The sequence below is a fragment of the Erythrolamprus reginae genome, chromosome 6, assembly GCF_031021105.1.
Source record: "Erythrolamprus reginae isolate rEryReg1 chromosome 6, rEryReg1.hap1, whole genome shotgun sequence".
In the NCBI taxonomy this organism is placed as follows: Eukaryota; Metazoa; Chordata; class Lepidosauria; order Squamata; family Dipsadidae; genus Erythrolamprus; species Erythrolamprus reginae.
In genome coordinates this window covers 41,697,643-41,723,116 of record NC_091955.1, presented here as the reverse complement: position 1 = coordinate 41,723,116, position 25,474 = coordinate 41,697,643, and the positions used below count along the sequence as shown (strand labels likewise).

At 42.1% G+C, this 25,474-nt stretch overlaps 1 protein-coding gene across 2 annotated transcripts in view; it reads left to right on the top strand.

Moving 5' to 3' along the window:
* The window catches only part of PPM1H (protein phosphatase, Mg2+/Mn2+ dependent 1H), a 206,473-nt gene that overhangs the window by 75,516 nt on the left and 105,483 nt on the right, over nt 1–25,474 (top strand). For both annotated transcript variants that reach the window (XM_070755616.1, XM_070755617.1), the window contains 2 exons: nt 9,105–9,189; nt 16,140–16,258. In XM_070755616.1, the coding sequence (XP_070611717.1) occupies nt 9,105–9,189; nt 16,140–16,258 (204 nt within the window). The remainder of the gene's footprint in view (nt 1–9,104; nt 9,190–16,139; nt 16,259–25,474) is intronic.

The following is a 25,474-nucleotide window of genomic DNA, read 5'->3' as shown; positions in this document are numbered from 1 at the left end:
CAGACGCGTGTCGTGGAAGCGTGTGTCTGGAGGGGAGGAGCCGCTCTGCGCAGTTGGGCAGCCCCACCTGCCTGCCGGAAAGGAGGTGGGCGAAGGAGGGCGCAGCTCCGGCCGCTCGCCTCGGAGCCGATCAGCCTCGCTGGCCGCTTGCAGCCGAGCCTCGGCAGGACTCGGTTGCTGGGACGAGCGCCTTCGCTGCAAGCCGCCGCCCGCTCGGCTCGCTTCGGACCAGCGCCGTCCTTTGCTTTGCCAAGCCGGGGAAGAGGCGGTGGCGCCGCGGCGAGGTGAAGGCGAGGGGCGCGGGGGGAGCTTGGAAGCGACATCATCGGGCTCCCCCCCGGCAATACCCCCATGTTTCCTCGAAAGTAAGACATATGTCTTACTTTCAGGGTACGGCTTATATTAGCCGACCCCCCTGAAACCCCCGATACGTCTTACAATCGGGGGTGTCTTACTATCGGGGAAACAGGGTATTATAGCCAGGGAGAGCCTTTGCCTGCGTAGACTCGTTGCTCCGGAGATTGCGGGATGCGAGTCCCTCCTCATGAAGTTGGACTTAGGGGTTTAGGTGGGCTTGTTATTCATGTACCTGCCTCCCAGCTGTGGGTCAACAGCCCTGCCTGTGCTGCTCGAGGAGGTAGCCGGGCTGGCGGTGGGGTTTCCCGGACATTGTCTTGGGGGACCTCAACCTGCCGTCGCTCGGTGAAACATCTGGAGTAGCACAGGAGTTCATGGCCACCATGGCAGCCATGGACCTGACTCAAGTAGTACAGGGTCCGACTCACGAGGGAGGGCACGCACCCGACATGGTATTCCTCTCTGGGCAATTGAGTAATGATCTGAGACTAAGGGGCTTAGAAGTGTTGCCTTTGTCATGGTCAGACCATTTTCTACTGCGGCTTAACTTCCTGGCTCCAATCCTTCCCCACAGGGAGGCGGAACCAATTAGGATGTTCTGCCCCAGACACCTGATGGACCCAGAGGGCTTTCAGAGGGCGCTTGGGGTTATTCCAGATACACTCGTCCACAGTTCGGCTGAGTCTCTTGCTGAGGCCTGGAACAAGGCTGCAGCAGAGGTTCTTGACCGGATTACGCCGTTGCAACCTCTCTGCGGCACTAGACCCGGTAGAGCTCCATGGTTCAACGAGGAGCTCCGGGACTTGAAACGCCAGAAGAGACGTCTAGAGAAGCGATGGAGGAAGAGTAAGTCTGAATCCAATCGAACACTTGTAAGAGCTTATATTAAGACTTAGAAAGTGGCGCTCAAGGCGGCAAGATGTGCGTACCATGCCGCCTTGATTGCATCAGCGGAATCTCGCCCGGCCGCTCTGTTTAGGGTGACCCGCTCCCTTCTTAATCAGGGGGGAGTTGGGGAGCTCTTACAGAGTAATGCCGAGGACTTTAACACATTTTTCGCTGATAAAATCGCTCGGATCCGGGCGGACCTCGACTCCGATTTGATTGCAGAGTCGACTGACAATGAGTCAGTTGAGGTGAGTGGGGCCCGTACTTGTCCATCTGTCTGGGAAGAGTTTGATCTGGTGACACCTGATGAAGTGGACAAGGCCATTGGAGATGTGAGTTCCGCCACCTGTTTACTGGATCCGTGTCCCTCCTGGCTGGTTTCGGCCAGCAGGGAGGTGACATGGAGCTGGATCCAGGAGATTGTCAACACCTCCTTGGGGAGGGGGTCCTTTCCGGCTCCTTATAAGGAGGCACTTGTGCGCCCCCTCCTCAAGAAGCCTTCTCTGGACCCAGCCATAATTAATAACTATTGTCCAGTCTCCAACCTTCCCTTTATGGGGAAGGTTGTCGAGAAGGTGGTGGCGCTCCAGCGGTCCTTGGAAGAAGCCGATTATCTAGGTCCTCAGCAGTCGGGTTTCAGACCTGGTTACAGCACGGAAACTGCTTTGGTCACGTTGATGGATGATCTCTGGTGGGCCCTCCAATACCTGGAGGGGTTGGAAGTGGGAGGCACTGTTCTCCAGTGGTTCTCCTCCTACCTCTCCGGTCGGTTGCAGTCGGTGTTAGTGGGGGGTCAGAGGTCGACCCTGATGTCTCTCCCTTGTGGGGTGCCTCAGGGGTCGGTCCTCTCCCCCCTGCTATTTAATATCTACATGAAACCACTGGGTGAGATCATCCAAGGGCATGGGGTGAGGTATCATCAGTACGCTGATGATACCCAGCTTTACATCTCCACCCCATGTCCAGTCAACGAAGCAGTGGAAGTGATGTGCCGGTGTCTGGAGGCTGTTGGGGCCTGGATGGGTGTCAACAGACTCAAACTCATCCCTGATAAGACGGAGTGGCTGTGGGTTTTGCCTCCCAAGTACAATTCCATCTGTCCGTCCATCACCCGGGGGGGGGATTATTGGCCCCCCCAGAGAGGGTCCGTAACTTGGGCGGCCTCCTCGATCCACAGCTCACATTAGAGAAACATCTTTCAGCTGTGGCGAGGGGGGCGTTTGCCCAGGTTCACCTGGTGCACCAGTTGTGGCCCTATCTGGACCAGGAGTCGTTGCTCACAGTCACTCATGCCCTCATCACCTCGAGGCTCGACTACTGTAACGCTCTCTACATGGGGCTACCTTTGAAGAATGTTCGGAAACTTCAGATCATGCAGGACGCAGCTGCGAGAGCAATCATGGGCTTTTCCAAATATGCCCATGTTACTCCAACACTCCGCAGTCTGCACTGGTTGCCGATCAGTTTCCGGTCACAATTCAAAGTGTTGGTTATGACCTATAAAGCCCTTCATGGCACCGTACCAGGATACCTGCGAGACCGCCTTCTACCGCACAAATCCCAGCGACCGGTCAGGTCCCACAGAGTTGGCCTTCTCCGGGTCCCGTCGACTAAACAATAACCCAAGGGAAGAGCCTTCTCTGTGGCGGCTCCGACCTTCTGGAATCAGCTCCCTCCAAAGATTAGAACTGCCCCTACCCTCCTTGCCTTTCGTAAACTCCTCAAAACCCACCTCTGTTGTCAAGCGTGGGGGAACTGAGACATCTCCCCCGCCTATGTAGTTTTAGTGCATGATATAACTATGTATGTTTTTTATATTGGGGTTCCTTGTTTTTAGATTTTTTTAAATGTACAATTGCTATTTTAGATTTTAAATTATTAGATTTGTCAATACATATTGTTCTTTATCACTGTTGTGAGCCGCCCCGAGTCTACGGAGAGGGGAGGCATACAAATCTAATAAATAAATAAAAATAATAAATAAATTAAGGAGGGGAAGGAAGCAATAGGCCTAAAATTAAGAGACACAAGAAATAATTATTATTTTGGAAAGTTAAGCCAACAATGGTTAAAAGTTGGAGTTAAAATCTAGATTCAATTGAAGGAGAACCCAAAAGACAAAATTAGGCTTTCTTTTTGGAGGTAGCTTTTTTATTTCAGAGACATATGAGTTTTTCTTTTTTATATATATATTTATTGATTTTTTTCCCTTTGGATATTTACAGTTTAATGCTTACAGGTGGGTCAACATCTATATATTTATGTCAATATTTTCTATAATTATACCTTTGTACATATGATTCTTTATAATATCCCATCTCTTATTGTGGATTTGCATTCTTTTTTGTGTCCATGTGTACCACTTTGTCCAGATTGAATAATAATCAGTCTTTTTGATCATTTAACTCCATAGTTAGTCTGTCCATTTCTGCGCATTAATATATTTTTTGATTATTTCCTTATTATCAGGTATCTGTGGGTTCTTCCATTTTTGCGTGTATGCAATTCTTGCAGATGTTACAATGTTTAGTATTAGATATTTTACATTTTTAACATAAGATCCTCTAATAATGCCTAATAAAAAAAATTCTGGCGTGTTATATACCTGTTATTTCTTGTAACCATTTTCTCAATTTCCTCCAGTACCTTTTCGCTTTGGGACATAGCCACCATAGGTGGAAGAAGGTGCCCTGCTTTTCTTTACACTTCCAACATGCCGAATTACTATTTTGATATATTTTAGGCAATCTTTTTGGTGGTAAATGCCATCGATATAGTATTTTATATGGGTTTTCTTTATAAGTTGTTAATATTCAGTTTCATATTTCTCGTCCAATTTGTTCCCACTTTGCCAGGTATATATTACAGTCAAAGTTTTTCTCCCAAGCAATCATTGAACCTTTGACTATCCATGTTTTTCATACTCTATCAAATATTTATTTATTATTTATTTATTTATTTGTTTGTTTATTTATTTATTTGATTTCTATGCCGCCTCTCCGAGGACTCGGGGCAGCTCACAACATATAAATATACAATACATAATGTAATCCAATTAACTAATTAAAAATCTAGAAACCCCCCCCCCCAAACCATTAAAAAAACCAAAAAGCAATCATTCCATTCACTCCACATTCTCTCAACACATTCATTGGGCAGGGGGCAAAAATCTAATGGCACCAGGCCTGGCGACATAAGTGAGTCCTCAAACTCTTATGAAAGGCAAGGAGGGTGGGGGCAGTATGAATCTCTGGGGGAGCTGATTTCAGAAGGCCGGGCCCCCCACAGACAAGGCTCTCCCCCTAGATGCCTCCAAATGGCATTGTCTGGTTGATGGAACCTGGAGGAGGCCAACTCTGTGGGACCTGACCAGTCACTGGGATTCATGCGGCAGAAAGCGTTCTCAGAGGTATTCTGGTCCCATGCTATGTAGGACTTTATAGGTTATAACCAACACTTTGAATTGGGTCCAGAAACCAATTGGCAACCAATGCAGACCATGGCGTGTTGGAAAAATATGCGAATATCTGGGCAAGTGACTACTCGCATGGCTGCATTTTGCACAATTTGTAGTTTCCGAATGCTTTTCAAAGGTAGCCCCATGTAGAGAGCATTGCAGTAGTCGAACCTCGAGGTGATAAGGGCATGAGTGACTGTGAGCAGAGGCTCCCTATCTAGGTAGGGCTGCAACTGGTGCACCAGGTGAACCAGGGCAAATTCCCCCCTCGCCACAGCCAAGAGATGATCTTCTAATGTCAGCTGTGGGTCGAGGAGGATGACCAAGTTGCAGACGCTCTCTGAGGGGTCAAAAATTTCCTCCCCCCCAGGGTGATGGATGGGCAGATGGACGTGTCCTTGAGAGGTACCCATCCAGACCCTGAGAGCCTCCAGACACCGGCACATTACTTCCACTGCTTCACTGAGTGGAGACGGGGTGGAGATGTATAGCTGAGTATCATCAGCATACTGGTGGTAACTCGCCCCGTGCACTTGGATGATTTCACCCAGTGGTTTCATGTAGATATTAAACAGCAGGGGGCAGAGGCCTGACCCCTTATGATATTATTTTCTCCTCTGGGCCTATTAATAATTTGTCTAACGGTTGGGTTTGGCTGTCAATATCATTCTCTTCTGAGTCCTTTTTATATCGCTTGAATATGTAAATAAATGCACCAATCTGTATTTATATTTTGTGTTGCCAATTCTTCTCTGCTTTTTCATTTACCAGATGGGTCTAGAATCTCTTTATACTTAACTGTTTTAGTTATTTCAATTGCCACGGTTTTGGCTATGTGAGTCATGATGTCAGTAGGTGGTCTAACAGGGAGTTGTTTAAGGGGGATGGTTTGCATCCATCATACAGAGGTACCCAGGTGCTCGGTGAGGAATTCAGAACTTTTTTGGACAGACATTTAAACTAGGTAAAGGGGACAGAGATGTAACTGAGGTGGATGATTTCTGTCCCGGACCAATGAGGATAAATCAGTTTCTGGAAGCTTATGAAAAGGGAGCTGCAAATAAAATAGATGTAGTTGTTGATGATAAGGGGTAAACTAATAATGAAAATAATGTTCTTTGGGTAATGTGCACGAATGCTTGAAGCTTGAGCAACAAGCTCTGTGAGTTAATGGCCATAATATCTAGAGATAATTTGGATCTGGTTGCCATAACCGAGACATGGTTTAAGGATTCTAATGAATGGGAAATATCTATACCAGGATATACACTGTATAGGAAGGATAGAATAGAGAGAAGGGGAGGTGGAATAGCCATTTATGTTAAAGAAAGTCTAAAAACAACACTAATTCAAAATACATGTAAAGATCTGGAGACTCTCTGGATTTGCATGCAAAATAAAGAATGTTTTGCCATTAGAATTGGGGTGATCTATATGCCTCCAGGGCAATCTGAGGAATATGACAACAAGATGGTGGATGAAATTACCCAAATGGCAGTGAAGGGAGATATTGTAGTTATGAGTGATTTCAACATGCCTGATGTTGACTGGAATATCCTCAGTGCTCTTACATGCAAAAGTAAGAATATAGTAGAGGCCTTTACAAGAACAGCTCTGGCACATCTGGTTAAGACACCAACTAGAGGGGAGAATATTCTAGATTTAGTTTTTACGAATGGGAATTGGGTTTCAGAGGTCATGGTGGGAGAAAATTTAGGTTGCAGTGACCATCTATGTTTGTGGTTTGATGTAAAAACTGATTGTGAGCAATCCTATACTGCAACCAAAGTATTGGATTTCAGAAAAACAAATTTTAATGCAATGGGGGAATATTTAAATAATGAATTAAAGGGGAGGGATAAAATGGCAGGAGCTAGCACCCAGTGGACTGTATTTAAAAAGGCCATCTTAAAAGCCACTGGACTATATGTAAGACAAATAACTAAAGGTAAAAGGAAGAAGAAACCGCTATGGTTTAGCAATGATGTAAGGGCTATACTATAGTCAATGAAAAAAAGGCTGCCTATAGGAGGTATAAAGAGTCTGGAAGTATAGCTGATAGAGAGGTGTATAAAATGAGACAGAAGGAGGCGAAACAGATAATATATGCTGCTAAAGCCTCAAAAGAGGAAGAAATTGCCAAATCTGTAAAGAAAGGGGATAAAACCTTCTTCAGATATATTAGTGATAGGAAGAAGAAAAACTGCGGCATCACGAAGCTTAGTACCAGGAATAATACATACATTAATGGGAATAAGGAGATCGCTGACCATTTCAATAGCTACTTCTGTTCAGTTTTCTCAAAAGACACCTTACAAAATAAGGATTGGAGGATTGGAGAATGGCCAGTGTTGTGCCCATCCACAAAAGGGCAGTAGAGAAGAAGCTGGTAACTACAGGCTAGTTAGCTTGACATCAGTTGTAGTTAAAATGATGGAGACTCTACTCAAAAAGAGGATAAATCAGCACCTAAAAAACAATAACTTATTGGACCCAAATCAGCATGGCTTTACTGAAGGCAAATCATGTCAGACTAATCTCATTGATTTATTTGACTATGTCACAAAGGTGTTGGAACAAGGTGGTGCCGTGGATATTGCCTACCTGGACTTCAGCAAAGACTTTGATACGGTTCCACATAAAGAGCTGATAGATAAATTAGTGAAGATTGGACTTAATCCCTGGATAGTTCAATGGATTTGCAGCTGGCTGAAGCGTAGACATCAGAGAGTTATTGTTAATGGCGAGTATTCTGAGCAGAGACAGGTTACAAAAGGTGTGCCACAAGGGTCTGTTCTGGGTCCTATTCTTTTTAATATGTTTGTGAGTGACATAGGGGAAGGTTTGGTAGGGAAGGTTTGCCTATTTGCCGATGACTCTAAAGTGTGCAATAGGGTTGATATTTCTGGAGGGGTCTGTAATATGGTAAATGATTTAGCTTTACTAGATAAATGGTCAAAGCAATGGAAACTGCAGTTTAATGTTTCCAAATGTAAAATAATGCACTTGGGGAAAAGGAATCCTCAATCTGAGTATTGTATTGGCAGTTCTGTGTTAGCAAAACCTTCAGAAGAAAAGGATTTAGGGGTAGTGATTTCTGACAGTCTCAAAATGGGTGAACAGTGCAGTCAGGCAGTAGGGAAAGCAAGTAGGATGCTTGGCTGCATAGCTAGAGGTATAACAAGCAGGAAGAGGGAGATTATGATCCCGCTATATAGAGTGCTGGTGAGACCACATTTGGAGTACTGTGTTCAGTTCTGGAGACCTTCACCTACAAAAAGATATTGACAAAATTGAACGGGTCCAAAGACGGGCTACAAGAATGGTGGAAGGTCTTAAGCATAAAACGTATCAAGAAAGACTTAATGAACTCAACCTGTATAGTCTGGAGGACAGAAGGAAAAGGGGGGACATGATCAAAACATTTAAATATGTTAAAGGGTTAAATAAGGTCCAGGAGGGAAGTGTTTTTAATAGGAAAGTGAACACAAGAACAAGGGGACACAATCTGAAGTTAGTTGGGGGAAAGATCAAAAGCAATGTGAGAAAATATTATTTTACTGTATGTAAGAGTAGTAGATCCTTGGAACAAACTTCCAGCAGACGTGGTAGATAAATCCACAGTAACTGAATTTAAACATGCCTGGGATAAACATATATCCATCCTAAGATAAAATACAGAAAATAGTATAAGGGCAGACTAGATGGACCATGAGGTCTTTTTCTGCCGTCAGAGTTCTATGTTTCTATGTATGTGGATAAATTAAAGACTCCATAGTTGACAGCCAATTTGGAATTTTTAAATAATGTTTTAATCTAATTTCTTTCCATGTTTTATTAAAGAGTTTCTAATTAAATGTCTGTTCAAGAATTTCTGTATTTTATTACCAATGTCCCAGAGGTAAGTGTGCCAGCCTTTCTCCAAATCATGTCCCTCCAATTGCTCTACTGATGATATTTCAATTACTGTAGTTAAAACAATTGAAGGCAGATTTAACATTACTTATTAAGTAATACACACTCATTATTTCTCTTAGCAGATACCTAGTTAGATATTTTTTTTGTCTGAAGATCATTTTGTTTCTCCTAAACCTGCATTAATTTTTGGTAAAATGTTTTTTTTTCCCTGAAATGACATGTGCTTGCTGAATAAGTAATCTTTTTGCATAAGTCATGTGGAGCCAGAAATTGAAGATCCTCAATCATCATATGAGTTCCTAGCCTGCAGAGAGCTGTTCAGCAGTGTGAGTTGTGCTATACGTTTACTGTGGCATAGGAAAATATGCATCTTTTATTTTTTGATTTGATATATAGAACAAATCGACACTTTGATTTCTTAAAGAAAGCCATCCTTTTTTAGAAACTGCTCTCCACGCTCTTACTATGTGTTTGGATTTTTCAGAGCCATAATAATTAGAAATGGAGATGTCATTCTAATGTCTTCAGAATTCACACCAGAAACAGAGCGTCAGCGGCTTCAGTATCTGGTAAGAGGCCTAAATCCTTATATAGTAGGTGGTTAAAATGGATTTTTAAAACCAAGATAAACAACTTCAAATTCCAGAACTGCAAACTCTTCAAAACCAAATTATTGCTTTTTTGTTGCCAAATTATTACTTTTTAATACAGTAGAGTCTTGATTATCTGACATAAATGGGCGGGCTGATAGTCTGATGGCCGAAAATGTCAGATAATTGAGACTCTACTATATGCGGCCTTGACCTGACTCAAAATCAAGGCAGAAGAAAAATAAAGAGGTCTTCAGAGGTCCTGGGATAAAGCAGTGCTCTTTCCCTCCCAAACATTTCACTCCTCCCATCTCACTTGCTCGCCCAACCGCCCACCTAGGCACCACAACACTAACAATATTTGAGAGGCCCTTCCTACCCACTGCAATAACACGCAGCATCCCACATATCCTCAAGCTATCCCATACAGAAGGAGAGAGAGAACAACGCAATGACAACCGGTTGAAAGATGAACATTGATCTCACAGTTTTAAGAGGAACTGGCCAATAGATCCAGCGCGATCTCCAATTCGGGAACTAGTTTTAATCCAAGTGGGGGGGAAAGGGCAAGGGCATCAAAATGAATCGGGAGGTAACTTCCAATGCTGGTGGGTAAGAGAGGAACTGTACTAGAAAAAAACGCCAATACTTTCCTATGGCAGGGAGACGATCTCCAGGAGGAGGATGGGACCTACTAGAGTAGGCGAAGCAGATCCTTGGTGATCACATTCAAAAGGGCTCGGAATGGGAGAGCTGCAGCTCCACCGCAGGGTAATATGTTAACCCCTATCCCCAGGCAAGTCAAAAAAGTGCCTGTGCTTCCACCCCTTCCCCATTCATCCGGCAACCTCACCCCTTAAACAAAGAGACACATGCTCTTAGCGCTGTTAACCCGGCCACAGGACCCTCAGCCCCTCCCCCACCCCATGTATGAGGATAAGACCACGTTTAGGAGGCGCAAGGAGACCACAGCAGCAGCAATGCCAAAATGACCCCTCCCGCCCAGGCAAAGGAGGAGCTGCTCCTTTCACACACTGCTTTATTTAAGGGCAAAGGGCGAGTTGGAGCACTAACTGGAGGAGGGGGGTGGTGCAGGTGGAGGACACTCCAGTCCAGCCCAACTCGAGGCCCTGCGGCCTTCCTTCTTTGCTGGTTAGATAATGCATTCGTCCTGGCTTGGCAGCCAGTGCCTGCAGGAGAGTTATGTATGGAGGAGAGGCTCTCCCTTCTCCCCACCATCTCCAACTCCACCCCTCTTTTCTTCCAATTGAGGCTTTGCAGAGAGAAGTCAGTCCTTGGGGACTGCTTCCCCATTGTGGCTGCCATGTTTGGGGGCGTGTCTGGGGGCACGGAAATGCCTACAGCCACACCTCCAAGCAGCCACGATATCAGATAATCCAGAATGTCAGATTATCGAAGGGCGGATAACCAAGACTCTACTGTATATCTGGAGATGATTAAATACGTGAAGACTATGCATACTAACTGCTGAAACATTACTTTAGAAAGATGTCCAGTTCCTGAACAATATAACAATCCAGTGCAGTGCATTCAGCGCGTTCAGTGCAGTGAAGAGCTATGGCACAACACTACTTGATTTTTGTGCCATCAAATTGGTGTCCTATCTTAGTGATCATATAGATAGATTTTCTCTATGACAATCTGTTCTAACCTGGTCTTTCAGGTCGTCTAACAATACCCCTCATGCAACTGTAACTAAGTCTATCCATGTTACTGTTCTTCTTCCCCTGCCTTCCATCTTTCCCAGTATTAGAAATAGTTCTTTTCCTAACATATCTGAAGTAGGATAATTTTAGCTTAATCCTTTGTGCTTTGAATGTAAACTCTGGGTTGATTTGTTTGATAATACATTTGTTTATTTTCTTGGATGTTTATGGTATTCTCAGGACTCTTCTCAAATATAGCAAAACGTACAAAGCAATCAACACCACTCATACTTATTGCAGTAAAGATCTATGGTATAACATACTGCAAAGCAATATATAATCTGTGATATAATCTGTGAGACCAGTATAATAAAGCATTCATGTACCATCCCTGCATTACAGTAAATACTACTATATTTTTATTTGTCAAATTCAGAGTGGGCAGAGTCTGATATATTATTCCCTCTGTGTCTTTGCAGTTATGAGAATATTGATGGTGATTTCTGTCCTTCCTATATCCATTTCTTAGAGCAAGAAAAGCTCTGATGTCAGGTTGTGAAATCAGCCAAGTGTGAACTTTATATAAATTTCCTGAAGAAGTAGCTAACACTTCAAGCAAATGCTACACACAGATCTGTTTTCCCTCCCTTCTGCCCCCTGCTTTCTCCTGTAGTATCTAGTGCATCATCATTTTAGTTGTCTTTCCTCCCACTGAGGCTGATTGGTGTAGTTTGAACGATCAGATGGCTTTTCCTTTTTAGGAGTGCTTGCTGTTTAGAACAGCAAAGCTAGCTGAGGAATTCTGGGAGTTGAAGTCTACAAGTCTTAAAGTGAGGATGAAGGACATATAGAGAGCAGATTGTTGTCTTTCACAAGTGTCTTAAATGTTTTGGAAGAACTACTTTAAGAGTATGCAGATTTACAACAACCAGTGCAAAGCAAATTAATAAATATTCATGCCTCTGTCATTTAAATAATTGGTGTACAGTGATACCTCAAGATACGAACCCCTCGTCTTACGAACATTTCAAGATACGAACCCGGTGTTTAAGATTTTTTTGCCTCTTCTTCCGAACTATTTTCACCTTACGAACCCAAGCCGCTGCTGCTAAGATGAAGGGGTTTCTTTTTTTCCACTTTTTTGAAGAAAGAAAAGGGAGGGGTGGCTTAGAGGGAGGAAAAGACTCGGCGTTTTTGCAAGCACTGAGGGGGGTGTCTTTTTAAGAAAGAAAAGGGAGGGGTGGCTTGAAGGGAGGAAAAGACTCGGCGTTTTTGCAAGCACTGAGGGGGGTGTCTTTTTAAGAAAGAAAAGGGAGGGGTGGCTTGAAGGGAGGAAAAGACTCGGCGTTTTTGCAAGCACTGAGGGGAGTGTCTTTTTAAGAAAGAAAAGGGAGGGGTGGCTTGAAGGGAGGAAAAGACTCGGCGTTTTTGCAAGCACTGAGGGGGGTGTCTTTTTAAGAAAGAAAAGGGAGGGGTGGCTTGAAGGGAGGAAAAGACTCGGCGTTTTTGCAAGCACTGAGGGGAGTGTCTTTTTAAGAAAGAAAAGGGAGGGGTGGCTTGAAGGGAGGAAAAGACTCGGCGTTTTTGCAAGCACTGAGGGGAGTGTCTTTTTAAGAAAGAAAAGGGAGGGGTGCCCCCCTTGCCTTTCTTCCTTCCCACTCACCCTTTAGCCTAGCCTTGCTTCTTCCACCCGCCCCCTTTAGCTGCTCCTCCCTGCCCTCTGTTCGCCTCCCTTCTAAAGTTTGGGATTTTCCTGAAGGATTTGCACGCATTATTGGCTTTTACATTGATTCCTATGGGAAACATTGTTTCATCTTACGAACTTTTCACCTTACGAACCTCCTCCTGGAACCAATTAAGTTCGTATCATGAGGTACCACTGTACCTTTAAAATCAAGGAAGTTCTTTGGCATTTTTAGAATATGATCTTATCTGTAGGAATCAGAAACAGAATATTACCTATGAGGGTCTCTTCCTTCTTTTCTGGTTGGATTTAAAAATGTTTCTATTACTGTATTTCCCTAAAACTTATGTATTTAGTTCTTTTCCATATCTAGCAAATAAAGGTGAAATTGCATTAGAGAGAGTTTCAAAAGCAATGGAAGTTATACTGTACAGTAGATAATGAAAAGAAATGTTATGTTATACAGTAATCTTTTGAGGTATTTTTGTTTCCCAGTCTTAGTGCTGCTTACCACAAGATGTTGGGATGAGACACGTGCAGTCCCCCCCCCCCAGCAGTTTTGTTTTCATTTTAGGGACTTTATCTACATGCTACTAAATTTATAATGAACATCCCCTGAAACTATGTCAGATTTCAGCATCAGTAGAACATATATATTTACAAAATACGTCTTCTACTTTGCTCTTTTGTAATAGAAACAATTTTGAAGACCAGAAAAATTGTAACTGCCCTACCAGATTTGTGAGAATAAAAACAGCAGCACTCAGAAAGCAGAGGAAGATGAAAGCTTTGATACAGCAGCTTATGAACAGCTCTCTCATTAATTTCTTTAAGAATTTGTTTTAGGTAGAAATCTCTTGTCTGTTAAGTTTATGAATTTTCCACTAATTAAGCAAATGATTTGTATGCTTTTAAAATTGTTCATTTATTTTTATTAAAGAAAGTTGGTATATTTGGGTTTGGCTGATACAGATTATTTTGGCAATGACATACTTCTGTTTGAGTAGTCAAGTGTGACTGAGTCTAGATATCACTTTTCCCAATACTGTGGTACCTCGACCTAAGAATGCCTCTACTTAAGAACTTTTCTAGATAAAAAACGGGTGTTCAAGATTTTTTTGCCTCTTCTTAATAATTATTTCCTACTTCAGAACCCAAGGCCGGAAAAATTTCCCAGGAAATTTGAGAGTAGCACGAAGACTCGGCCAGTTTCCTGCCATTCTCCCTTTAAATCCCGGCCATCTCGGGTTTTTCTGGGCTGCCAGAGGAGCCTTTCAGTGGTGCTTAAGGAGGCTTTGGCAGTCCAAAGTGAACGGAGTGGTTTCCTTTCTCTGGGTCTTTAGAGAGGGAATAAACCATTTCGCTGTGGTGACTCCCTTGCGCTGCCTCCCATACACCCGACGTGAGGTTGCCTCCCAGAGTGTCTGGGCACGGAAAGGCAAAAGGGGGCGCTTCGCCCCCCCAGATCAACTTGGCTTCAGCCAAACCAAGGAATCACCAAAGTGAAGGAAAGGCGCAGGCTACAAAGCAAGCGAGAGGAGAGGGGAGCCCTTCAGCATGGGAAGGAAGAGGAAGCAGGTAGCAGCAGCAGCAGCAGCCTCCTTTCAGTCAAAGGAGTGGGAGGTTCTCCCCTCTCGCCCGCCTGGGATTCTCTCTAGTGCGTGCTCCTCCTCACCACCTCAGAGTCCCTCTTTTTTTTTTGCTAAGCCTTAAAGTTTTGGATTTTTTTTATTCCCCTCACCTCATCTTCTTCCTTCGGCAGCGACTGTACTCCTCCTCTTCTTCCTCCTCCTCCCATCCAAATTCCGAGCTTTTATTTCTTTCCTAATGGGTTTGCACGCATTATTTGCTTTTACATTGATTCCTATGGGAAAAATTGCTTCTATTTACAAACTTTTCTATTTAAGAACCTGGTCATGGAACAAATTAAGTTCTTAGGTAGAGGTACCACTGTAGTTTCATCTTCCAAGAAAAGCTGATGGCATTGGCAATCTATTAGTTTAGCACAGTGTTTTTCAACCAGTGTGGAGACATGGTCAGGTGTGCCGCGAAGCTCAGCTTCCGAGACTGGAAGCTGAGCTTCATTCTTCACGCCTCCTTTTCCCCGCCTTCCTTCTTTGGGACCCAGCAGGAGAGTGCCGGCAACAGCGACATCGGGCAGTAGCCGGGGGGCAGCTGCGAGTGGGAGCTCCAGGTCGGAGGCACCGGCAGCGCCCCGCCCAGCTAGAGCTTCCTTGGCGTCGGCGGCAAGTGTCCTTTGGGGCCCGGTGGGAGGGCAGCGGGAGCAGGAGGGCGCCATCAGCAGCGGCACCAGGTAGTAGCCAGGGGATGGCGGCGGCGAGCAAGAGCTCCAGGGCGGAGGCACCGGCAGCGCCCCGCCCAGCTGGAGCTTCCCTGGCAGGGGCAGCAACCAGTATCCTTTGGAGCCCGGCGGGAGGGCACTGGCAGTGGGAGCGGGAGGGTGCCAGCTGCAGCGGCCCCAGGCAGTCGCCGGGTGATGGCGGCAGTGAGAGGGAGCTCAAGGGTGGAGGCACCGACAGTGGTGGTTGGACATGTTGCTGGATGCCATACATGCTGGCGCTGCGGGGATGGCACTGGCCCGCTGGCTGGGCCGGAGGTGCCAGCCTCACGCCCATGACCAGCGCAGCACCAGCATATATGGCGTCCAGCAGCATGTCCACCTGCCGTCGTCAGGGCTCCCGCTCACAGTCAACCGCTCTGCCGCCACCCCTCACTACTGGCCGATGCCGCTGTTGTCGGCGTGGTGTAACGAGAGGGAGAGAGAGAAAGAGAAAGAGAGAAAGAAAGAAAGAGAGAGAGAAAGAGATAGCAAGAGAGATAGAGAAAGAGAGATAGCAAGAGAGAAAGAGAGAGAAAGAGAGAGAGAAAGAGAGAGATAGCAAGAGAGACAGAAAGAGAGAAAGAAAGAGAAAGAGAGAGATAGCAAGAGAGGCAGAGAGAGAGAGAAAGAAAGAGAGAGAAAGAGAGACAGAAAAAGAGAGAGAGCGAAAGAAAGCAAGAGAGAGAGAGCAAGAGAGGGGGGAAGGAGGGAGAGAGAAAGACAGGGAGGGAAGGAGGGAGAGAGAAAGAGAGCAAAAAAGAGAGGAAGGAAGAGAGAAAGAAAGAGGGGAGAGAGAGAAAGAAGGGAAGGAAGGAAGAGAAAGAGGGAGGGAGAGAGAGAGAAATAGAGCGAAAGGGAGGAAGAGAGAGATTTTTTTGTCCAAACTTTTTTTAGCCCCTCCCCCCACCCCCTCGCTCAATGTTCCCCAGGATTTTGAAAATATGAATAATGTGCTGCGGCTCAAAAAAGATTGGGAAACACTGGTCTAGCAGACTGCAGCAGCTCTTATGCAAGATGAGAAAATTGTGACTGTGCTCTAGCTCAGTATAGGATCAAATGTATAAGCAGCTTCTCCCAATTATAAATGTTAGAAGAAAGTGCAGCAAATGTGCAAGCTCAGCAATGAAAAGGTGTGAACAGGGTTTTGGGATAGTTTGATGAGACAACGGAGAAGCGTCAGTTGTAATTATGGATTTCTGGGATGATTGCCCAGTCAACATCCTCTTTTAATTTACAGGCATATATGCAACCTAATTTGCTGGGAAATGAATTTACACATCTGGAGTTTCCAAGGAGAGTTCAGCGAAAGGAAGTTGGAAAAAGAATGCTTTATCGAGATTTCAGCATGATTGGCTGGTAGGTGCATACCCCTTTTTGGAAAAACAGAAAATATGCTTTAAAAACCTCCCTGAAGATGTGGTTCTACATATACAATGTTTAGAAATATATGGGTAGATAATAATGTACATTTCAATTACAAAACTAAAGAGAATATATTGGAACCCGGATGTGGAAAACTGTGTCAAAATGTGGGCTTTCATAATTCCACAGAATGTTGTGTCTGGCTCACAAAGAGATAAGAGGAATGGTAGATGAAGGCAAAGCCAATCTTGTTCTTTCCAGTCCTCTTATATAGCTTTATAGAGTCAAATATTAAAGTCCTGTTAGGCTTCATCTTCTCGAGAGTCATCTAATAAAAGTTCTGAATTCCTCACCGAGCACCTGGGTACCTCTGTATGATGGATGCAAACCATCCCTCTTAAACAACTCCCTGTTAGACCACCTACTGACATCATGACTTACATAGCCAAAACCTTCAGCTTTACACCACTGCCTTAACCACACATTAAACTCCCTGATACAAGTTGTTTTATCCTCCTGGCCACAAACCGGTAATACCTCTGAGAAAGTCACTGAATCAGTTATTTTACCCAGCTCCACACTTAGACATTGAAAATCTCTTTTTACTACATTAACATTTCTCTGGGACAAATCATTTGTGCCCAGATGCACCACCACATCAATGTTATTAACTTTACTCACAGCCTTGACAATGTTTGTAATCCGCCTCCTGTCCCTGCTGGCAGTGGCCCCTGGGAGACACCTCATCACCTTCACCACATCCTTACTCTGTCCCAAATCAACACCTCTAACAGTCGAGTCACCCACAAGAAAATGTGTCCTCTTTTTATTTCTACTAACTGCATTTGATGGTTTGGTGACACTATGCACCTCACTTACAACAACTTCCCCTTTGAACATCCCCTCATTCTCTGCCTGAGGGGCCTTGCTAATATCTACAACAAAATTGCTATGTTTTTGCTCGACTGCTCGTAATCTTCCTGAACCGACAGTTGTCCACACAGTCCTCCTCCTCGGGGGGCGCTGTGCAAGTGGAGGCTGCACACATAGCTGCATTACAGCACGTGGCTGGGACAATCTTTCCACTTCTGACTGCAAGCTACAAACTAAGGACTGCAATCTAGAGATCTCGCCATATAAACTAGATGTCCTTATGCAATGAGGGCAGCACCCCAAGTTCTACAAGGTACTATGGAACACAACAGCCAAAGAAGTGTTACTCTGCACCAAGCCAGTCATCTTAGCAATGTATTGAAATACAAGTACTTAACAAGAAAATCAACAACCTCTATTGCTACCAAACTTTGCTGATTTTGGTTTATAGTTATATGATTCGCGCGCCTTTCCTCCTTCTCTGTGATCTGAAAGTGCAATTTAAAATGGCTTTTCCCTCCTTTTTATACTTCCCAGTCTAGTTCCACTCCAGCCTAATCTGTGAGTGGTCTGTGCTTGAACACAAACTGCCAATAAAATTGTCCCTTACAGCTTGAACACAAATTGCCAATAAAATTGTCCCTTACAGCCAGTAATATCTGCCCCACCTCCTTGAATTCAAAAAATACAAAATGTAACAAGCACTACCTTCCTCTCTCCTTCTCTGTGATCTGAAAGTGCAATTTAAAATGGCTTTCCACTCGTTTTTATCCTCCCCAGTCTAGTCCTGCCCCAGCCTAATCTGTGAGTGGTCTGTGCTTGAACACAAACTGACAATAAAATTGTCCCTTACAGCCAGTAATATCTGCCTCACCTCCTTGAATTCAAAAAATACAAAATGTAACAAGCACTACCGTCCTCTCTTTTAAGTGGGAGAACTTGCACAATTGGTGTCTGACTAAATACTTTCCCCCCCACTGTAAGTAAAAGCAAATATTTTGTGTGAGAGAGAGAGGTGTGTGTGGGAGGGTTACTACTCACATGTACACATGTGCCTTTATGTGATAAACATATAATAATAAAATCTAATAAAACACATTTATGCTTACAGCCAAATTGGCAAGTCTACTGCTAAGTGAAGCAATCCTTATGGGGAAAACTATATCTGTTTCCTCCCCCCTTTTCTTGCCATTTCCTTTAGAATGTTCAAGTGCTTGTCCACTGTTTTATTTATTTATTTATTTATTTATTTATTTATTTATTCAATTTTTATGCCGCCCTTCTCCTTAGACTCAGGGCGGCTTACAACATGTTAGCAATATATACATCAAAAGCAATGAGATTGCTTAGGCAACCTGGAGTTGGTAGCAATGTTTCCTCTAATTTTTTTTTTGGTGTGGGTAGAAAAGTATAGTGTCTGAGCGGCAGTCCCTTTGGGTCTGGGCGGCATAGAAGTATAAATAAATAATAAATAAATAAATACCGTGTTTCCCCGATAGTAAGACAGTGTCTTACTTTCTTTTTACCCCCAAAAGCCCCACTAGGTCTTACTTTCGGGGTATGTCTCACATACCCCCCCCCCCGCCGTTTCCCGCCTCCACTCACCAAATTGACAGGGTGAAGTCGGGAAGACCCAGGGAAGGTTTCTTCGGCCGCCCAGCAGCTGATCTGCTCGGCAGCGCGGCAGCAGCCCTGGCGGCGGTTCCCTCCGCTTTGACGGCGCTGGTCCGCTCGCTCGTCCCCGCAACCGACCCGCTTCCCCGACACGCGTCTGGAGGGGAGGAGCCGCTCTGCGCAGTTGGGCAGCCCTGCCTGCCGAAAAGGAGGCGGGCGAAGGAGGGCGCAGCTCCGGCCGCCCGCTCGGCTCGCTTCTACAACTTCGGACCAGCACCGTCCTTCGCCTCGCATTTCTGGGTTGGCGAGCCTGGATTGTTTTTCCTGCGAGCGCTGGTCCCCGCTAAGCCTTCTGCGCCTGACTCGGCGAGGCGAGAGGGAAGAAGGAGAAGCGCAAGTGGATGCGGAGCGCCCGGGAGGCATTTATCCGTCCTTCGCTCCGCATCCACTTGCGCTTCTCCTTCTTCCCTCTCGCCTCACCGAGTCAGGCGCAGAAGGCTTAGCGGGGACCAGCGCTCGCAGGAAAAACAATCCAGGCTTTTCCTTATTAATTTTCAAACCTGCTACTTTCCCATAATCTTCTATTAAATCTATTAATTTTGAGATTGACGTCAAAGGGTCTTCTATTATGAAAACCACGTCATCGGTGAAGGCTTGAACTTTATATGTTTCTTTTTAAATCTTCAAGCCTTTTATTTCATTTTCTGTTCTTATTTTTATTAGTAAAATTTCCAATGTTAAAATAAATAGTAATGGTGATATAGGGCAGTCTTGTCTAACTCCTCTTTGTATTTCTAATCTTCCTGTTTGTTCTTTGTTTATTATGATTTTTGCTGATTGATTAGCATAAATGGCATCAATTATGTTAAAAAAATTAGTTCCCACATTCATCTTATTTAATTGTATTTTCATGAAGGTCCAATCTACATTATCAAATGCTTTTTTAGCATCAAGGAATATAAGTGACATTTGTTATTCGGGGTGTTGTTCATAATATTCTAGGGTATTTATAATTGTTCTCAAGTTATTTTTAATTTGTCTACCTGGTAGGAATCCATTCTTTTCTTCATGTATTATTTCATTTATAATGTTTTTAAACCTAAAGGCAAATATTGATATAAAAATTTAATAATCTACATTCAATAGTGAAATCGGTCTATAGTTTTCAATTTTTTCCCTTTCAGTTCTCGCTTTATGTATTAGTGTTATTAAAGTTTCTGCCCATGTTGTAGGTAATTTACCATGTGCTATTATCTTATTAAATATCTCTAACATATTTAAAAAGAATATTTCACTATCTAACTTATAAAATTCTGCTGGTATTGCTTTCTAGATCTAATTTTTTAAATTCATCTTCTAGTTTTTGATATTGCATCTTTTTCTCTTTATTCTTTTTTGCCATATAAGAAATTGTTAACCCCCATATATATGCCTTTGTTGTATCCCAAAGGTTTTGTGTGGTTGTATCGTTGTTTTTATTTATTTTTAAAAAGATTCTAATTCTTTCCCTATCCACTCTTTATATTCAGGGTCTCGTAATATATTTCTATACATGTATCAAGTTTTAAATTTTTCCTTACCTTTCCAATATATAGCTAATGGGTTATGATCTGCCCAACTATTAGTTTCTATCTCAATATCTCTAATCTTTTCCATTATGTGTGCTGGTGCCCAGGCCATATCTACCCTAGTCCAAATTTTATGGGGATTTGAGTAAAAAGTGTATTGTTTATTTTGTGGGTGGCATTCGCACCATATATCTTTTAATAATAATTCTGTACTCATTTTCCAGAATGATGTTGGTAGGATTACTTTTTTTTCCTTTTCCTTCTTCTTCCCTGTATAGTCCATTTAACTATCTGAGATTGCATTAAAATCACCTATTATTATCATATTTTCTATTGACAGTTCAATTATTTTATCGTGTAGTTTCTTATAAAATTGTTTTTGATTGTCATTTGGTGCATATATTGATATAATAATAAAGTTTCGATTCTAAATCCAATTGTATAATTAAGATTCCACCTTCGTTATCACTATATATCTGTTTTGACTCTATTGTTTCATCAATGTACATTGCAACTCCTCTTTTTTTTATTTGCTAAACTGATATAAAGTTTCCCTAATTTTGGTTTATTAAGTAATCTTCTATTTGATTTCTTAATATGAACTTCCTGTAGGATATTTATTTGTGCACTTTGTTTCTTAAGTTTGGTCAGTATTTGATTTCTTTTCCTAGGGTTGTTCAGTCCATTTACGTTAACAGAGAAGATTTTCAGGTCATGTGACATTTCTATTTATAGTATTTTTTAATTTCTTTTGGTTCTCGCAATCTGCTGTCTAACACCAGTTCTTGTTGAGTTTGTGGTTGTTTCTTTTTAACATCTTGTATTTCCTCCCTCTTTTTCAGTAGCCCCCTTTTCTTCTTCTTTATCTTTGGATTCTTTCAGTTGTTGGTCTGTTCTATTCAATCCGCTTTGTGCAAAGAAAGCTCTTGCTTCTTCCACACTCTGTATCTTGATTTTCGTTCCTTGCCAAGTCAAAGAAAGTCCTTCTGGTACCAAACATCAGAAAATTATATATTTTTTAATTAATACACTTGTAAGAAAATAATACTCTCTTCTACTTTCTCTTACCCACTTTGGAACTTGTTTCAAGATTTTGATGTCTTTCCCTTTGTACTTCCAAGTCTGATTTCTTGCCTGCTTTAAAATGTCATCTCTGATTATTTTTCTAGAAAACTTGATGTGAACTTCTCTTCCTAGGTTATGTCTCCGGGCATAACCAGTTTGGACTCTGTAAATTTCATCTATCTCTCTTACAAGTTCTTGTGGGTCCATTTGTAAAATTTCTCCTATTATCTCTGCCATCTTTGCTGTTAGGTCTTCACCTTTCTCCTCACTTATGTTTTGACATCTCAAGCCATGTGAGGCAGATTATAGTTCGAGATTGGTTATTGCTTCGTCAAAGCCTTGATTGTATGCGTAACTATGTTCTTCATATTCTTCCATCTCTTGTCCTATATCTTGAACTTTATCTTCCATTGCTTTCATTCTTTTTTCATTTTCATGTACATTCTGTTGTATAACTTTCATATTTCCATCCATCTCCTTCATGCTCCCTTTTACTTCACCAATTTCAGTTTTGAGATCTCCAATCTCCATCTTAAGATCAGCTTTCAGGTCTCCCATTTCGTTTTTCATTTCTTTCATTTCTTCTAAAAAAAAATTCACTTCTTTATTTGTATCCATTTGTGTTTGTGTTTTCTGCATGAAGTCTTGAATACTAGCTAAAGTATCTTGAATGATCTGGAAATTTGATTCTATCGGAGTTTTCTCCTTTTCTTTTTCTTTAGCAAGCATTGCTGTTATTGATCTTTGTTGTAATGGTGATGATGTAGGGGATACCTTTGGAGTAGGAGTTGAAGTTAGAGTGGATGTTTCTTTTCGGGTTGTTGTTGTAACAGAAGTAGCACTTTGAGCCTTAAAAGAACCTTTCATGTCTCAGGCTTACAATCTATTATGTAATACCTTGATTTACTTTCTTTTTCAATTGATAAAAGGATTAAAAACCTCTATAAGATTAAAATAATCAAACTATGTAATTGTACAATAAAAAGGGACAGCAATCAAAGAGGCAATACAATCAAACAAGGGATCTCAATATTATTAATGAACAATGTAACTGTGGAGGGGTAAGGGGAATAAAGTAAAAGAAGTAAAGATAAGAGCAAAAAAAAATTAGTAATGGGGGTTGTAATACTAGTTTTTTTAAAATCAAGAATCAAACAAGACACTGCAATAAGATTATGTATATTAAAGGAATATGGGAAAGAAAAAAAGAAAGAAAAGAGAGAGTGGATATAAAATATAATCTAGAGTGTATTATAAATTTGTGAGGTATACCAAATCAAGAGGGAGAAAAGTAATATTTTAGCACATTTTTAATATTAAAACTAAAAAAAGAGAAATAGAAAAGCCAAGATAGGATATGACAATAGAAGGAAAAAGAAAATTAAGAACCCTATATGAGATATAAAATATGTAAATATGTAAATATAAAGAGGGGAGTTATAGCCAAAAGAAAGAAAAATGTAAATATGCAATATAGAAATGTAAAATGTAAAAAGCGTAAAATATATAAAATTTGAAAAAAGTAGATAAAAACTTAAAAGAGAAAAAGTTCAAAGGTTTTTTTTAAAGTCTTGTATCTTTAATTACTATTTTTGAATTCTATTTTCAGAAAAAAATTATTTTAAAAATTTATTTAAACTTTTACTAAAATCTTCTGTGCAAATTCCTCAATCTTCTACAAAAACAAGAAAGCCAAACTCCACAATCCACAAGAGAATAAAGGAAAAACGTGAAAACTGCAATATTGCAGGTAAAAAAAATAAAGAACGAGCAAAAAGGAAAAATTTAGTCCATTTCGTCCTGTTTATCCTTGCGCTATTGCCGTTTGTAAAATAGTCCCTCTGTAAAAACCTCCAAGTCGTCAAAGTCCCCTTTATACAAAAAAATCAAGTACAATCAAATTAAAAATTAAACATTGGGAAGTTAAGATTCAATTCATTGATGTATAAGTTCATAAAAAAGATTTAATCCATGTACCGGAATTTCTTCTAAAATAATCCAAATGAGAATTTATCAGGATCTCAGACAAGTTTGTAAAAGCTCATTTTATAAAATCTAGGTAATTTATATTGGAAGAGTTCAGTCAATAATTATCAAAATCAGAGTCCAAAATGTAATATATAATGAATAAAATATAGGATTGTCTTTTTTCCAAAAGAAAAAACTAGGCAGTTAAACAAAGAAAGGTCGATCTGGCTGTATCTTACTTTTTGCAGAAGGATTTAACTCTGGAAAATAATTTTTTGTCTGTTCGCCTTTTCGGCTCAAGTTCTTTGCTTTTTAAATATTTGGTTCCAAAATTTTACCTCGTTTGGTGCTTAAATCTTTCTCTTCTTTCTGTTAATCTTCTTATTGTTGACTTCTGTTTTCACTTCTTTTTCTTCCTCTGTGAAACGGATCGCTATGGCCACATTCCTGCAAGTGCTGGGGTGCAGTTCTTCATGCTGCAGCAGCGGGGTTTTCCTTACCCTTCGAGGCAATGGTGTTCTGTCCCTAGGGATCCAGGAGACCCCCTGTTCAATGCTGAGCCCTCCAGGCTCGAACAAAACACAAATCGTGCCCTGCAACGATGAAAGGAGAAGAACGGAGATGGAGCGATGTCTCTGTCTACCCAGCGCGATTCAAGCCGCACCCGGAACTCTAGTAGTATTCACTCTTAACATGCCCTATTTCAAAATTGAGTCAGAGAACAAGTTTAGAGAATATGCAGAAACTGTTGGAGCAAAGAGTGAGGAAAAATTCCATTGCAAAAGTAGAAAAATTATGCAGTGGAATCCATTCTTCATTTCTGATCTTATTAATATATTTTGTTAGTTGTATTTTATGTAATATTTTTAAATATTTAATATTTTACATCAGTTTGCATAGTGTTTCCCTAAAAAAATCTAATGAGAAAAGACTAGTTTCTAGTTTATTTTTATTTATTATTTGTATTCATATGCCGCTCACTCTAAAAAGGACTCAGAGCGGCTAATCCTGTCTTAGAACATGAATTTCATAGATCTTGAATAATACCAGGCTTGAGTTCCCTATAAGTAAAAGAATTATCTTCATGCTAATGAAGAATAATAATGTATTTTTCATTAAGCTGAACACCTTGGGCTAGTTTGCCAAGTTTGCAACTTGGGTGTCTTCCTCGATCCACAGCTCACATTAGAGAAACATCTTTCGGCTGTGGCGAGGGGGGCGTTTGCCCAGGTTCGCCTGGTCCACCAGTTGCAGCCCTATTTGGACCGGGAGTCACTGCTCACAGTCACTCATGCCCTCATCACCTCGAGGCTCGATTACTGTAATGCTCTCTACATGGGTCGTGCAGAATGCAGCTACGAGAGCAATCATGGGCTTTCCCAAATATGCCCACGTTACACCAACACTCCGCAGTCTGCATTGGTTGCCGATCAGTTTCCGGTCACAATTCAAAGTGTTGGTTATGACCTATAAAGCCCTTCATGGCACCGGACCAGAATATCTCAGGGACCGCCTTCTGCTGCACGAATCCCAACGACCAGTTAGGTCCCACAGAGTGGGTCTTCTCCGGGTCCTGTCAACTAAACAATGTCACTTGGCAGGACCCAGGGGAAGAGCCTTCTCTGTGGCGGCCCCGGCCCTCTGGAACCAACTCCCCCCAGAGATTAGAATTGTTCCCACCCTCCTTGCCAATGGATTCCAAAGAGAGGCAATCAACAACTTAATCCAAAAAGAGACACCCCCCAAGAACCAAGACACAGAACAGGACAATGGCATCGCCCTCCTCCCTTACATCAAAGGCACCACAGATAAAATCAGTAAAATTCTCCGCAAACACAACATCAAGACAGCCTTTGGTACAGATAAAAAAAATAGCCAACATCCTAAGAAACCCGAAAGACAATATCCAGCTAGAAAACCAGGGAGTTTATCAAATACTGTGTCAAATCTGCCCAGCCACATATATTGGACAAACTAACAGGAGAGTAAATGCACGTGTTGCAGAACATAAGAATGCATTAAGGAAAAAAGAAAAAACCTTCTCCCTTTTCCAACACTTCAAAACTACAGGACATGACATTGATTTTGACAGTACCAAATTAATTTCCAAAACAGAACACTA